General features: G+C 47.6%; 1 protein-coding gene across 1 annotated transcript in view; it reads right to left on the bottom strand.

Moving 5' to 3' along the window:
* wnt10a (wingless-type MMTV integration site family, member 10a) overlaps positions 1–14,023 on the bottom strand; it is a 71,272-nt gene that overhangs the window by 43,893 nt on the left and 13,356 nt on the right. The window contains exon 3 of the mRNA XM_078229144.1: positions 1,330–1,703. Within this exon, the coding sequence (XP_078085270.1) occupies positions 1,330–1,703 (374 nt within the window). The remainder of the gene's footprint in view (positions 1–1,329; positions 1,704–14,023) is intronic.

The raw sequence follows: 14,023 nt of genomic DNA, 5'->3' as shown, positions 1-14,023 counted from the left end.
CTGTGGGGAGAAACGGGAGCACCCGGAGGAAACCCACACAGACAAGGGGGGAACACGCAAACTCCACACAGACAGTGACCCAAGCCGGGAATCGAACGTGGGGTCCCTGGCGTTGTGAGGCAGCAGTGCTAACCACTGTGCCACCGTGCCGCTTGTGGAATGATCTGAAAGCAGGAGCCAGGTACTTGCAATTGCAACCACTCTTTGGGATGGGGAAACCGTTATCACAGGATGTGGCTGAGGTAACTACTTTAGGTGTTTAGATGGAAACTGGGTGAGTACAGGAGAGAATGGGGAATAAAACATTCTGCTATAAAGCTGAGATAGGGTAGCTGGAATGGACAAGCACAAAGGCAACTGAGTCAGATGGCCTGTTTCTGTGCTGTATATTCTGTGTATATTCTGTGTATATTCCATGTAGTTGTATCTAAATTGATGGAGGATCAAAACTGGGACCTACTGGTTTGCCAGCCCTAATTCAGGTGTCCTTCTGCAGGAATCACACATAGTTGGTTTGCAGGTGCAGCAGGTAATTAAGAAGGCAAATGGAATTTTGTCCTTCATTGCGAGAGGGATGGAGTTTAAAAACAGCGAGGTTATGTTGCAGCTGTATAAGGTGCTGGTGAGGCCACACCTGGAGTACTGTGTACAGTTTTGGTCTCCTTACTTGAGAAAGGATATACTGGCACTGGAGGGGGTACAGAGGAGATTCGCTAGGTTGATTCTGGAGTTGAGAGGGTTGGCTTATGAGGAGAGGAGTGACACTCATTGGAATTTAGAAGAATGAGGGGGACCTTATAGAAACATATAAAAGTATGAAGGGAATAGATAAGATAGAAGCAGGGAAGTTGTTTCCACTGGTGGGTGAAACCAGAACGAGGGGACATGGCCTCAAAATAAAGGGGAGCAGATTTAGGACTGAGTTGAGGAGGAATTTCTTCACCCAAAGGGTTGTGAATCTGTGGAATTCCCTGCCCAGTGAAGCAGTCGAGGCTATCTCTTTGAATGTTTTTAAGGCAAGGATAGATAGATTTGTGAACAGTAGAGGAATTAAGGGTTATGGTGAGCGGGCGGGTAAGTGGAGCTGAGTCCACGAAAAGATCAGCCATGATCTTATTGAATGGTGGAGCAGGCTCGAGGGGCCAGATGGCCTACTCCTGCTCCTTGTTCTTATGTTCTTATATCTCACTGTTACCCGTTAGTCCTTTGCCATTTTCATAATGTGCAGGAGGAGTTTCCGAATCTAAGGAGAATGAGACTGAGAGAGATGGATAGAGGGAGAGAGAGAGAGCGAGAGAGAGCGAGAGGGTCTACAATACTGGTACTCACTTGCCGCCCCACGCGGTTGTTATGGAGCCTCATCCGCGAGTGAATGTCCTTGTAGGTTTCCCGGGAATCCAGAAAGTCCCTGGAGAACTTGTCGCCGTATTCCACGTCGGGACTGCAGCCACCCCATTCCCAGGAGTCCTGGGGTCCCGGCAGGTCGCCAGGCAGGGGCTCAAGTACCCCGTGCACCATGCCCTTGCCCCGGTTCAGGGCCTCCAGCTGGAGCCGGTTCAGTTTGAGTCGGAACGCTTCCTCGTCACCTCGGCGCTTGTCATCACAGCTGCAGGCTTTGAGCTTGCCCAAGCTGCAGGCATTGGAGACGGCGTGGACCACTCCCGCAGCTGCAATGGCGTACGCATACGCACTTTCCCTAAAACCTGCACACAGACCAAGGCAAAACAGATGGCTTAGAACAGCCTATACAGATCGTTACACAGAGAGAAAAGAACTTGCACTGATATTAATATCACAGCTTGGTATGGCTCCTGCTCTGCCCAAGATCGCAAGAAACTATAAAAAGTCGTGGAAGTAGCCCAGTCCATCACACAAACCAGCCTCCCAACAATTGACTCTGTCTACACTTCCCGCTGCCTTGGAAAAGCAGCCAGCATAATTAAGGACCCCACGCATCCTGGACAGTCTCTCTTCTAGCTTCTTCCATCAGGAAAAAGATACAAAAATCTGAGGACACGTACCAACCGACTCAAGAACAGCTTCTTCCCTGCTGCTGTCAGACTTTTGAATGGACCTACCTCGCTCTAGAGTGATCTTTCTCTACACCCTAGCTATGACTACATTCTGCACCCTCTCCTTTCCTTCTCCCTTACGTACTCTATGAACGGTATGCTTTGTCTGTATAGCGCGCAAGAAACAATACTTTTCACTGTATGTTAATACATGTGACAATAATAAATCAAATCAAATATAGACATTTCTGTGTTACCCAATAAAACATGATGGCCAGAATTTCACCGCCCCGCCTGCCACGGGAATCGGAACAGCCGAGGGGTGGAGCATGGAAAGGGTTGGAAAGGTCCGTTGACCCCGGGTGGAATTTTACGGTTTCAGGTCGAGCGAGGCTATAGAATCCCAATGGGTTTATGCAATTGAAAGGGACATGGGAAGTAGGAGAAAGGACAAAAGTGAAGGTCTGGGATAAGGTTAAGTGTTCACACTCACTCTGGGCCCAAAGCTTCATTTCTGCGCTACAAGCATGGACATTCCCTTTGCCTTTTACCCCATGACATCTTTGTCATTTAACCTCTGGGTGGCACGGTGGCACGGTGGTTAGCACTGCTGCCTCACGGTGCCAGGGACCCCGGTTCGATTTCCAGCTTGGGTCACTGTCTGTGCAGAGTCTGCACATTCTCCCCGTGTCTGCTTGGGTTTCCTCCGGGTGCTCCAGTTTCCTTCCACAGTCTGAACAACGTGCTGGTTAGGGTGCATTGGCCGTGCTAAATTCTCCCTCAGTTTGCCCGAACAGACGCCGGAGTGTGGCAACTAGGGGATTTTCACAGTAACTTCATTGCAGCGTTAATGTAAGCCTACTTCTGACTAATAAATAAACTTATAAAATCTCCAGCCCAAGACTCTCTCCCAGACCTTTCCTTTTGTCCAACTTTTCCCTTCCTCTTTCTGAGGCAGAGATCCTGTCATCTTTCCACCTCACGTCAGTTCTGAAGAAGGGTTTAAACATTAACTCTGTTTCTCTCTCCGCAGATGCTGCCAGACCAGCTGAGTTTTTCTGTTTTTAGTTTTGATATCTCCTTATGTGGTCAACTCTGGAATATACATGAATGGTTTATCCAGTAACGCACTGGGTTACTTTATAACACACATAAATGTGATAGTCAGTAACCTAGTGGGTTACTATAGAACGTGCCAGAGTGCTAAACCCAATCACGCGTTAAATTACTCAAAATATACAGGAATGTTAGACCCCATGAAAATAACAGTGGGTGGGACATATAACAGTGGTGTTTATGCTCTACCCGAGACACATTCTATCTTTCCTCATCTAAATCTATCATCGTAACCTTCTCTTCCCTTCACCCTCATATACTTCACCGGCTTCCTGCGAAATACATCTCTGCTAGTTACTTCAACCACTCTCTGTGGGAGCGAGTTCCACGTTCTTTGGTTGAGGAAGTTATTCCTGAATTCCTAACTGGATTCCTTGGTGACTATCTTACATCGATGCTCTCTGGCCATCCTCTTATCATGGACGTCGCAATCTGTGAAACTGCCGCCAGCTCAAACAAGTTTCAGATGGAAGCCCGCACCAACTGAGGGGGAGGTTGTCATGGGAGTGCTCATAATGGATTTGAGGCTTATTTAAAATTCAATGGTGGGAGATGGGTGTCGCTGGCTGGCCGGCATTTATTGCCCATCCCTAGTTGCATTCTACATTGATGGTCCCTGCTCTCCTCATCACCCTCCCTGCCTTCCCATCACTGTCTCCTCAACCGGATAGGGATGAGAGAGTCTTTTCCCAATCACCTGATAAAATTGCAACATTATGTTAAAACTCACTATTAAATCTATCCTCTGCCCTCTTTGCTGCAGTCAAAACGGTTCCCATGCCTCTCTGTATAATGACAGTTTCCCACCAGCTTGTTTTCTGAATGAATCTTAGTGATGTTCTCTGTAACAAGCTTTGGTCTTTCACCCAGACTCCTCACCAGAAGAAAACAATCATTACAGCAACTGCTTGTGTGGGATGTGAAAGGAACATTCCCGGAATTGATACAGACAGGTAACTACAAGGAAAATGGCCATTCTGCCCAACCAGATTGTGCTCGCCCTCCAAGCGATCAAATAGTCTGAATCACACTTTACACATCATAGAATCCCTACAGTGCAGAAGGAGGCCATTCAGCCCATCAAATCTGCACTGACCACAATCCCACCCAGGCCCTATCCTCAAATATTTGCCCTGCTAATCCTGACACTAGGGTCAATTTAGCATGGCCAATCAACCTAACCCGCACATCTTTGGGCTGTGGGAGGAAACCGGAGCATCCGGAGGAAACCCACGCAGACACGGAGAGAACGTGCAGACTCCACACAGACAGTGACCTGAGCCAAGAATTGAACCCGGGTCCCTGGCGCTGTGAGGCAGCAGCACTAACCACTTTGCCACTGCCCAAACATCCTGTTCCCATGTCCTTTAATCCATTTCTCTTCATCTTCAACGTTGAAATTGTCCCGACCCGGTTTCCTCCGGGTGCTCCGGTTTCCTCCCACAGTCCGAAAGACGTGCTGGTTAGGGTGCATTGGCCGTGCTAAATTCTACCTCAGTGTACCTGAACAGGCGCCAAAGTGTGGCGACTAGGGGATTTTCACAGTAATTTCATTGCAGCGTTAATGTAAACCTTACTTGTAACACTAATAAATAAACTTTAAAAAACTTTACACCAACCACTGACACCGTGCACCATTGCACCAAATTTGCAATCATTCAAATAATGGTGAATTAGTCCAAGTGTACAGTAAATGACCAGAGGCTAACACACAAATATATGAATTAGAATAGAATCCTACAGTGCAGAAGGAGGCCGTTCGGCCCATCGAGTCTGCACCGACGACAATCTCACCCATGCCCTATCCCCATAACCCCTTGCATTTACCCTATCTAGTCCCCCTGACACAAAGGGGCAATTTAGCATGGCCAATCCACCTAACCCGCACATCTTTGGAGGAAACCGGAGCACCCGGAGGGAACCCACACAGGTATGTGGAGAGCGTGCAAACTCCACACAGGTAGTCACCCAAGGCTGAAATCGAAGCCGGGTCCCTGGTGCAGTTAGGCAGCCGTGCTAACCACTGTGCCACCATGCCACCCAATGATGAAGTTATTTCCTTCAATGCCTGTGTGTCGATGCAAATACCTGGAGGTGAGGAGAGATTGAATAAACTGGGGTTGTTCTCCCTGGAAAGACAGAGGCTGAGGGGCGACCTGATAGAAGTTTATAAAATTGTGAGGGGTATGGATAGGGTGAACAGTTAGAAGCTTTTTCCCAGCGCAAAAATGACAATTACAAAGGGGGCACAAGTTCAAAGTAAGGGGGGAAAGGTTCAGTGGAGGTGTGTGGGGGACGTTTTTTACACAGAGGGTGGTGGGGGTCTGGAATGCACTGCCCAGTGAGGTAGTTGAGGCAGATTCATCAGCGACATTTAAGACTTATCTGGATAAACACATGAACAGACGGGGAATAGAGGGATTCAAGCAGTTGGTCTTGGTAGGACAATGTGACCAGCACAGGCTTGGAGGGCCAAAGGGCCTGTTCTTAGTTCCTGTGCTGTGCTGTTCTTTGCTCTTTGAGCTTCAGGGCGACAGGGAAAGTGTGGGGCTGTGGGATTTGTTTTCGATTGCTGGAGTCAGCAGGCAGCACGGACCGGATGGCTGAGTGGGCCTGTCCCATACTGTGCTGTACGCCTGCACAGTTCCACAGGTCTGTGCTACTGTGAGACATGTTCCACTGATGGTGATGGGTGCATATCAAAGGCAATAATCTGACTCATGCTTTCCCAGGTTTGTGAATCTGATGCCTGCTCGGCACTTTCTGGCAGTTACATCTTTTATTTATTCGATCTCAGACAACTACATTCACATTGAACCAGAAAGCTTGAAATAAAGTTTGAAAGAGGAGAACAAATAAAGAGGCAAATAGACACAGACCCATTACAGGAAGACACAAAAATTAAAAGAAAGATAAGCATAGGGACTTAGGAGAACAGACAGAAAGACAGATAGATAAGTGCAAACATGTAAATCATACAATCCCTACAGTGCAGAAGGAGGCCATTCGGTCCATCGAGTGCACCGACTATCATAGAGTCATAGAGGTTTACAGCATGGAATCAGGCCCTTTGGCCCAATTTGTCCATGCCCTCAGTTTTTACCACGAAGCTATTCCCAATTGCCCGCGTTTGGCCCATATCATTCTTAACCCATGTTACCCATGGAACTGTCTGATGCTCTTTAAAAGACAAAATTGTACCCACCTCTATTACTACCACTGGCAGCTCATTCCAGATACTCACCACCCTCTGTGTGAAAGAATTGCCCCTCGGGACCCTTTTGTATCTTTCCCCTCTCACCTTAAACCTATGCCCTCTGGTTTTAGACTCCCCTACCTTTGGGAAAAGATATTGAGTATCTACCTTAACTATATCCCCATTATTTTATAGACCTCTGTAAGATCACCCCTGAAGCTCCTACGCTCCAGGAAAAAGTCCCAGTCTATCCAGCCTCTCCTTATAACTCAAATTATCAAGTCCTGGTAGCACTCTTTCTAGTTTAATAATATCCTTTCTATAATAGGGTGACCTGGACTGTACACAGTATTCCAAGTGTGGCCTTACCAATGTCTTGTACGACTTCAACAAGACATCCCAACTCCTGTATTCAATGTTTTGACCAATGAAACCAAGCATGCGAATGCCTTCTTCATCACTCAGTCCACCTGTGACTCCACTTTCAAGGATCTATGAACCTATATCCCTAGATTTCTTTGTTCTATAACTCTCCCCAATGCCCTACCAGTAACTGAGTAAGTCCTGCCCTGGTTCAATCTACCAAAATGCATCACCTCACATTTATCTAAATTAAACTCCATTTGCCATTCATCAGCCCGCTGGCCCAATTGATCAAGATCCCAATCTTGGTGTCATCTACAAACTTACTAACCATGCCTCCTAAACTTTCATCCAAATCATTAACATAAATGACAAATAACAATGGACTCAGCACCGATCCCTGAGGCACACCGCTGGTCACAGGCCTCCAGTTTGAAAAACAACCCTCGACAGCCACCCTCTGTCTTCTGTCATCAAGCCAATTTTATATCCAATTGGCTACCTCACCCTGGATCCGGTGAGATTAAACCGTATGCAACAACCTGCCTTATCAAAGGCCTTGCTAAAGTCCATGTAGACAACATAGAATCATAGAATCATAGAATCCCTACAGTGCAGAAGAAGGCAATTTGGCCCATCGAGTCTGCACCGACCACAATACCACCCAGGCCCTATCCCCGTAACCCCACATATTTACCCTGCTAACCCCCTGACACTAAGGGGCAATTAAGCATGGCCAATGCACCTAACCCGCACATCTTTGGACTGTGGGAGGAAACTGGAGCACCCGGAGGAAACCCACGCAGACATGGGGAGAACATGCAAACTCCACACAGACAGTGACCCAAGCCGGAATCGAACCCAGGTTCCTGGAGCTGTGAGGCAGCAGTGTTAACTAAGAAACTTCTACTAAACTCATCTTCAAACTCCTTGGCCTGGGGCTCGGCTCCTCCCTCTGCAACTGGATCCTGAACTTCCTAACCCACAGACCACAATCAGTAAGGATAGGCAACAACACCTCCTCCACAATCATCCTCAACACTGGTGCCCCACAAGGCTGTGTTCTCAGCCCCTTACTATACTCCTTATACACCTATGACTGTGTGGCCAAATTCCCCTTGATTTTCAAGTTTGCTGATGACACCACGGTAATGGGTGAGATCTCAAACAATGCCAAGATGGAGTACAGGAAAGAGATAGAGAATCTGGTGAGCTGGTGCAACGACAATAATCTCTCCCTCAATGTTAACAAAACGAAGGAGATAGTCATCGACTTCAGGAAGCGTAGTGGAGGGCATGCATCAATGGGGACGAAGTAGAAAGGGTCAAGAACTTCAGGTTTTTAGGTGTCCAGATCATCAACAACCTGTCCTGGTCCCCCCATGCCGACATTATAGTTAAGAAAACTCACCAATGCCTCTACTTTCTCAGAAGAGTAAGGAAATTTGACATGTCCACTATGACTCTCACTAACTTTTACAGATGCACTATAGAAAGCATTCTTTCTGGTTGTATCACAGCTTGGTATGGCTCCTGCTCTGCCCAAGGCCACAAGGAACTACAAAAGGTCATGAACGAAGCCCAGTTCCCAGTCACTCAAACCAGCCTCCCATCCATTGACACTGTTTACGCTTCCCATTGCCTCGGCAAAGCAGCCAGCATAATTAAGGACCCCACGCACCCCAGTTATACTCTCTTCCACCTTCTTCCGCTGGGAAAAAGATACAAAAGTTTGAGGTTACGTACCAACCAACTCAAGAACAGCTTCTTCCCTGCTGCCATCAGACTTTTGAATGGACCTACCTTGCATTAAGTCGATCTTTCTCTGCACCCTAGCTATGACTGTAACACTACATTCTGCACTCTCTCTTTCCTTCCCTATGAACGGTATGCTTTGTCTGTATAGCGCGCAAGAAACAATACTTTTTACTGTATACTAATACATGTGACAATAATAAATCAAATCAAATCAAAAAGAAGGAGGCCATTCAACCCATCATGCCTGCACCAGCTCTCCAAATGAGCATAAAAGCAAATCACTGCGGATGCTGGAATCTGAAACCAAAAGAAAAAATGCTGGAAAATCTCAGCAGGTCTGGCAGCATCTGTAAGGAAAGAAAAGAGTTGACGTTTTGAGTCCAGATGACCCTTTGGCAAAGCAGCTTTGACAAAGGGACACCTGGACTCAAAACGTCAGTTCTTTTCTCTCCTTACAGATGCTGCCAGACCTGCTGAGATTTTCCAGCGTTTCCTCTTTTTGGCTCCAAATGAGCACCAGGGTTGAGTGCCATTGTCCTGCCTTTTCCTCCTTAACCCTGATAAGGTGATATCCGGACAGGGAAAAGACATGTTTTCAGGGATGTCTTAGCCACGGAAAGAAGGTAGAGAGATTCAGGGAGGGAATTCCAGAGCTTGGAGCCTCAACCACCAAAGGTGGGGCAAATAAAATTGTCCTTTCCTCGTCACCTCCCACGCCCTCAGAGAGTTCTGAGTTCCTCCAATTCTGCCTTTTTCTTTCCTGATGTGGAGATGCCGGCATTGGACTGGGGTGAACACAGTAAGAGTTTTAACAACACCAGGTTAAAGTCCAACAGGTTTATTTGGTAGCAAATACCATAAGCTTTTGGAGCGCTGCTCCTTCGTCAGATGGAGTGGAAATGTGCTCTCAAACAGGGCACAGAGACACAAAATCAAGTTACAGAATACTAATTAGAATGCGAATCCCTACAACCAGCCAGGTCTTAAAGATACAGACAATGTGGGTGGAGGGAGCATCAAGCACAGGTTAAAGAGATGTGTATTGTCTCCAGACAGCACAGTCTGCAAGTCCAGGAGGCAAGCTGTGGGGGTTACTGATAATGTGACATAAATCCGACACCCCGGTCTAGGCCGTCCTCATGTATGCGGAACTTGGCTATCAGTTTCTGCTCAGCGACTCCGCGCCGCCGCGTGTCGTGAAGGCCGCCCTGGAGAACGCTTACCTGAAGATCAGAGGCTGAACGCCCATGACTGCTGAAGTGCTCCCCCACAGGAAGAGAACAGCCTTTTTCTTTCCTCCCAGTTTTCATCACTTCACCATTGGTGGGTGTACCTCCGGCTACCTGCCTCTCTAAACCTCTCGACCCTTCTCCTCTCCTTCAACCCTCCTTGAAAACCGACCACTCTCTGACCAAGCTTTTGATCACCTGTTCTGACATCACAGCGCCAGCATGCCAGGTTCGATTCCCAGCTTGGGTCACTATCTGTGTGGAATTTGTACGTTCTCCTCTGCCACCGCCACCAGCTGCCCCCCCCCCCCCCCCCCAACCCCCCCGCAGCCCCGTGTCTGCATTGGTTTCCTCTGGGTGCTCTGGTTTCCTCCCACAGTCCGAAAGATGTGCTGGTTAAGTGGATTGGCCATGCTAAATTGCCCGTTAGTGTCAGGGGGATTAGCAGGGTAAATACATGGGGTTATGGGGAAAGGGTCTGGGTGGGATTGTTGTCAGCGCAGGCTCAATGGGCTGAATGGCCTCCTTTTGCATTGTAGGGATTCAATCTCTTTATGAGGCTGACATTTACCCGATGAAGCAGCTTTGGCTATTTTACTGTTTGAAAGGTGCTAGCAAATGCAGCTTGTTGTTGTATACTTTGCTGCAGCTATGTGAATAGACAGGTCCCAGGAGCCCAGAGCAGATCACAACCGCACCCGCTGGGTCCTAGTGCTACCTGTCCTGACAAGCCCTGGCACTTTAATTTGCAAGTAATAATTTCGCAGCCAGCCTGGTGTCCATCAGCATTTGGCAACACTCCAAACAACTGCTGCTGCGAATTGGAACTTGCTCAGTTCAGCTTCAAGACTGAGGGAAATGTAATAAATAAACCCAACGCTGCGTGATTCCGCGCTTTAACAAGAAAATGGCAACGCAGTCAGAGCTGTGCTGGAAATATGTCAGCTTTTGGTGCGGAGAAATGGGATGGAGTTTGTCACTGGGTGTGTGTGCTTTTTACACATTAGAGTGAGCGAGTTCAGCACACATGACAATGAACCTCTCCGCTTCTCCCTCATCCTCCTCTAAGACTTTATCTCACTAAACTTTCAGTCACTTGAGCTAAAATCTCCTCATGTCTGGGTGCTAATTATTAAAAATTCAAATTTAAAAATTTATTTATTAGTGTCACAAGTTAGGCTTACATTAACACTGCAATGAAGTTACTGTGAAAATCCTCTAGTCGCCACACTCCGGCGCCTGTTCGGGGACACTGAGGGAGAATTTAGCATGGCCGATCCACCTAACCAGCACATTGAAGGGGATGGAGAGTGTGGAAAGTCAGAAGCTTTTTCCCAGGGTGGAAGAGTCAATTACTAGGGGCACAGGTTTAAGGTGCGCGGGGCAAGGTTTAAAGGAGATGTACGAGGCAAGTTTTTAACACAGAGGGTGGTGGTTGCCTGGAACCCGCTGCCGGGGGAGATAGTGGAAGCAGATACGATAGTAACTTTTAAGGGGCATCTTGACAAATACACGAATAGGATGGGAATAGAGAGATATGGTCCCCGGGAAGGTTTTAGTTCAGTCGGGCAGCACGGTCGGTGCAGGCTTGGAGGGCGGAAGGGCCTGTTCCTGTGCTGTAATTTTCTTTGTTCTTTGTCTTTCGGACTGTGGAAGGAAACCAGAACACCCGGAGGAAACCCACACAGACACGGGTAGAACACGCAAACTCCGCACCGACAGTGACCCAAGCCGGGAATCAAACTGGGGTCCCTGGCGCTGTGAGGCAGCAGTGCTAACCGCAATGCCATCGTGCTGCCCAACCATCAAGCATCTAACTATTCTAATCCCATTTAGCAACACTTGGTCTATAGCCTTGTACGCTGTGGTGTTTCAAGTGTTCATCTAAATACTTCTCAAATGTTGTGAGGGTTCCTGCCTCTACCACTCTTTTAAGTTTAAAGTTTATTTATTAGTGTCACAAGTAGGCTTACATTAACACTGCAATGAAGTTACTGTGAAAACCCCCTAGTCGCCACACTCCCGCGCCTGTTCAGGTACACTGAGGGAGAATTTAACGTGGCCAATGCACCTAACCAGCACGTCTTTCGGACTGTGGGAGGAAACCTGAGCACCCAGAGGCACGGAGAGGAACATGCAAACTCCACACAGACAGTGACCTAAGCCAGGAATCGAACTGGGGTGCCTAGCGCGGTGAGGCAGCAGTGATAACCACCGTACCGTCCTTGCGGCCATGTGAAGCACCATTGGGCTTGTTTTCCTGTACGCTATATAAATGCAAGTCCTCAGAATCATTCAGTAAAGATGGAGTCCATTCAGCCCATCATGATCGCTGGATCTTCGTGCTATCCGGTTAGCTCCACTCACCTATTCTTTCCCCATAACTCTTCAGATATCTCCTTTTCAAGAGTACCTCCTCACTCTGTTTCGAAAGAGAAAAACAGGATCTGCTTCCACCACACTTACAGGCATTGCACTCCAGATTGTAACAACTTGCTGCTTTAAGAATATCTCGCACCCCTGCCCTCCATGATCCACCCCCCCATCCCCCCAGCCCCCAAAAAGTGTTTGACCAATGGTCCTAAATCTTCGTCCTGTGATGTCCCAAATTTCCTGTCAGTGGAAACAGTTTCTGTTGCTGTTGTTATTGAGTCATTCCTGTGTTCTGCCCGTTTTCCCGATGATGTTTTATCTTGCAACATCCTTCTCTTCCCCCGACTCTGGGTCAATGTCCCAGGCTCAGAGTTTGGTCTGGGGGGCCGGGGGGAGAGGGGGCACTTTTTTGTGTTGGAAGGGTGGGGTGGGGTGGGAAGGGGGGGGGGGGGGTTGTAAATGTAGGAGGGAGGGAGAATGCAGCCTAACAAATAATTCAAACAGGCAGGCACGCACGGATGCACTGACAACAGCAGAAAGTGGGAAAATGCATTAAACATTTAAGGAATCTGTCACTTCTGGTTAAGAGGAACAGGAAACATGTGCAGTAAAGAGAACAGAATCACTTAGTGCCAAATGGGAATGTGCTGAATGCAGCAGGCAGTTGGAACAGTGTTCCTACTCTACGACACTCTGTGTTTATGATATATAGACAAAGGGAGAGAGGGAGAGAGAGAAAGAAATAGAGACAGCAGGAGAGGGAGAGGCAACAGGCAAAAACTAGGTGGAGAATGTTCAGTAAAAAAGTATCTCAAGAAAGTATTGATTTAACTTGGATGTGGACACAGACGCCAAACCCAGTGTTTAGCCTGAAGTGAAATTCAAGTACAGTACATGTTTATGTTGTCTCTTTTAATTGGATCTAACTGGGAAAATTGCAGTGCAGGTACATATAGGATTTCACACCAAACCGTACTTGTGAGTGGCATTGAGAGCCACTGCTCCTTCTCTGTGCCGATGGTACTTGACGTCGGTGTCGGTATGCGCGATCTTCTTGGAGATCCTCTCCACTTGGAACCGGCAGTTTGCGGTGTCGATGGTACCTTCTCCGTGCGCCAGGGGTACATTTCCACTTGTACTTGGAATCTGGTCTCTTGTGCATCCTTCACCCGCATCACTCCACTAATGATAGCCACGGCACTGGCCCTCAACTGTGGAATTTCCTCTCTGTATGTCTAACTCTCTCTCTCCTGAAGTGATTTGATTTGATTAATTGTTGTCACATGTATTAACATACAGTGAAAAGTAATGTTTCTTGCGTGCTATACAGAAAAGCATACCATTCATCGAGAAGGAAAGGAGGGAGTGCAGAAAGTAGTGTTACAGTTACAGTTACTAGGGTGCAGAGAAAGATCAACTTAATGCAAGGTAAGTTCATTCAAAAGTCTGATGGCAGCAGGGAAGAAGCTGTTCTTGAGTCGGTTGGTACGTGACCTCAGACTTTTGTATCTTTTTCCTGACAGAAAAAGGTGGAAGAGCGAATGTCCGGGGCACGTGGGATCCTTAATTATGCTGGCTGCTTTGCCGAGGCAGCAGGAAGTGTAGGCAGAGTCAATGGATGGGAGGCTGGTTTGCGTGATGGATTGGGCTTCATTCATGACCTTTTGTAGTTTCTTGTGGTCTTGGGCAGAGCAGGAGCCATTCCAAGCTGTGATACAACCAGAAAGAATGCTTTCTATGGTGCATCTGTAGAAGTTGGTGAGAGTTGTAGCGGACATGCCAAATTTCCTTAGTCTTCTGAGAAAGTAGAGGTGTTGGTGGGCTTTCTTAACTATAGTGTCGGCATGAGGGGACCAGGACAGGTTGTTGGTGATCTGGACACCTAAAAACTTGAGGATTTCGACCATTTCCACTTTATCCCCATTGATGTAGATAGGGACATGTTCTCCACTACGCTTCCTGAAGTTGATGACTAT

Source organism: Mustelus asterias, chromosome 14 (assembly GCF_964213995.1).
Source record: "Mustelus asterias chromosome 14, sMusAst1.hap1.1, whole genome shotgun sequence".
In the NCBI taxonomy this organism is placed as follows: Eukaryota; Metazoa; Chordata; class Chondrichthyes; order Carcharhiniformes; family Triakidae; genus Mustelus; species Mustelus asterias.
Note: the sequence above shows the minus strand (reverse complement) of the source record. Positions and strands in the feature narration are given on the sequence as shown.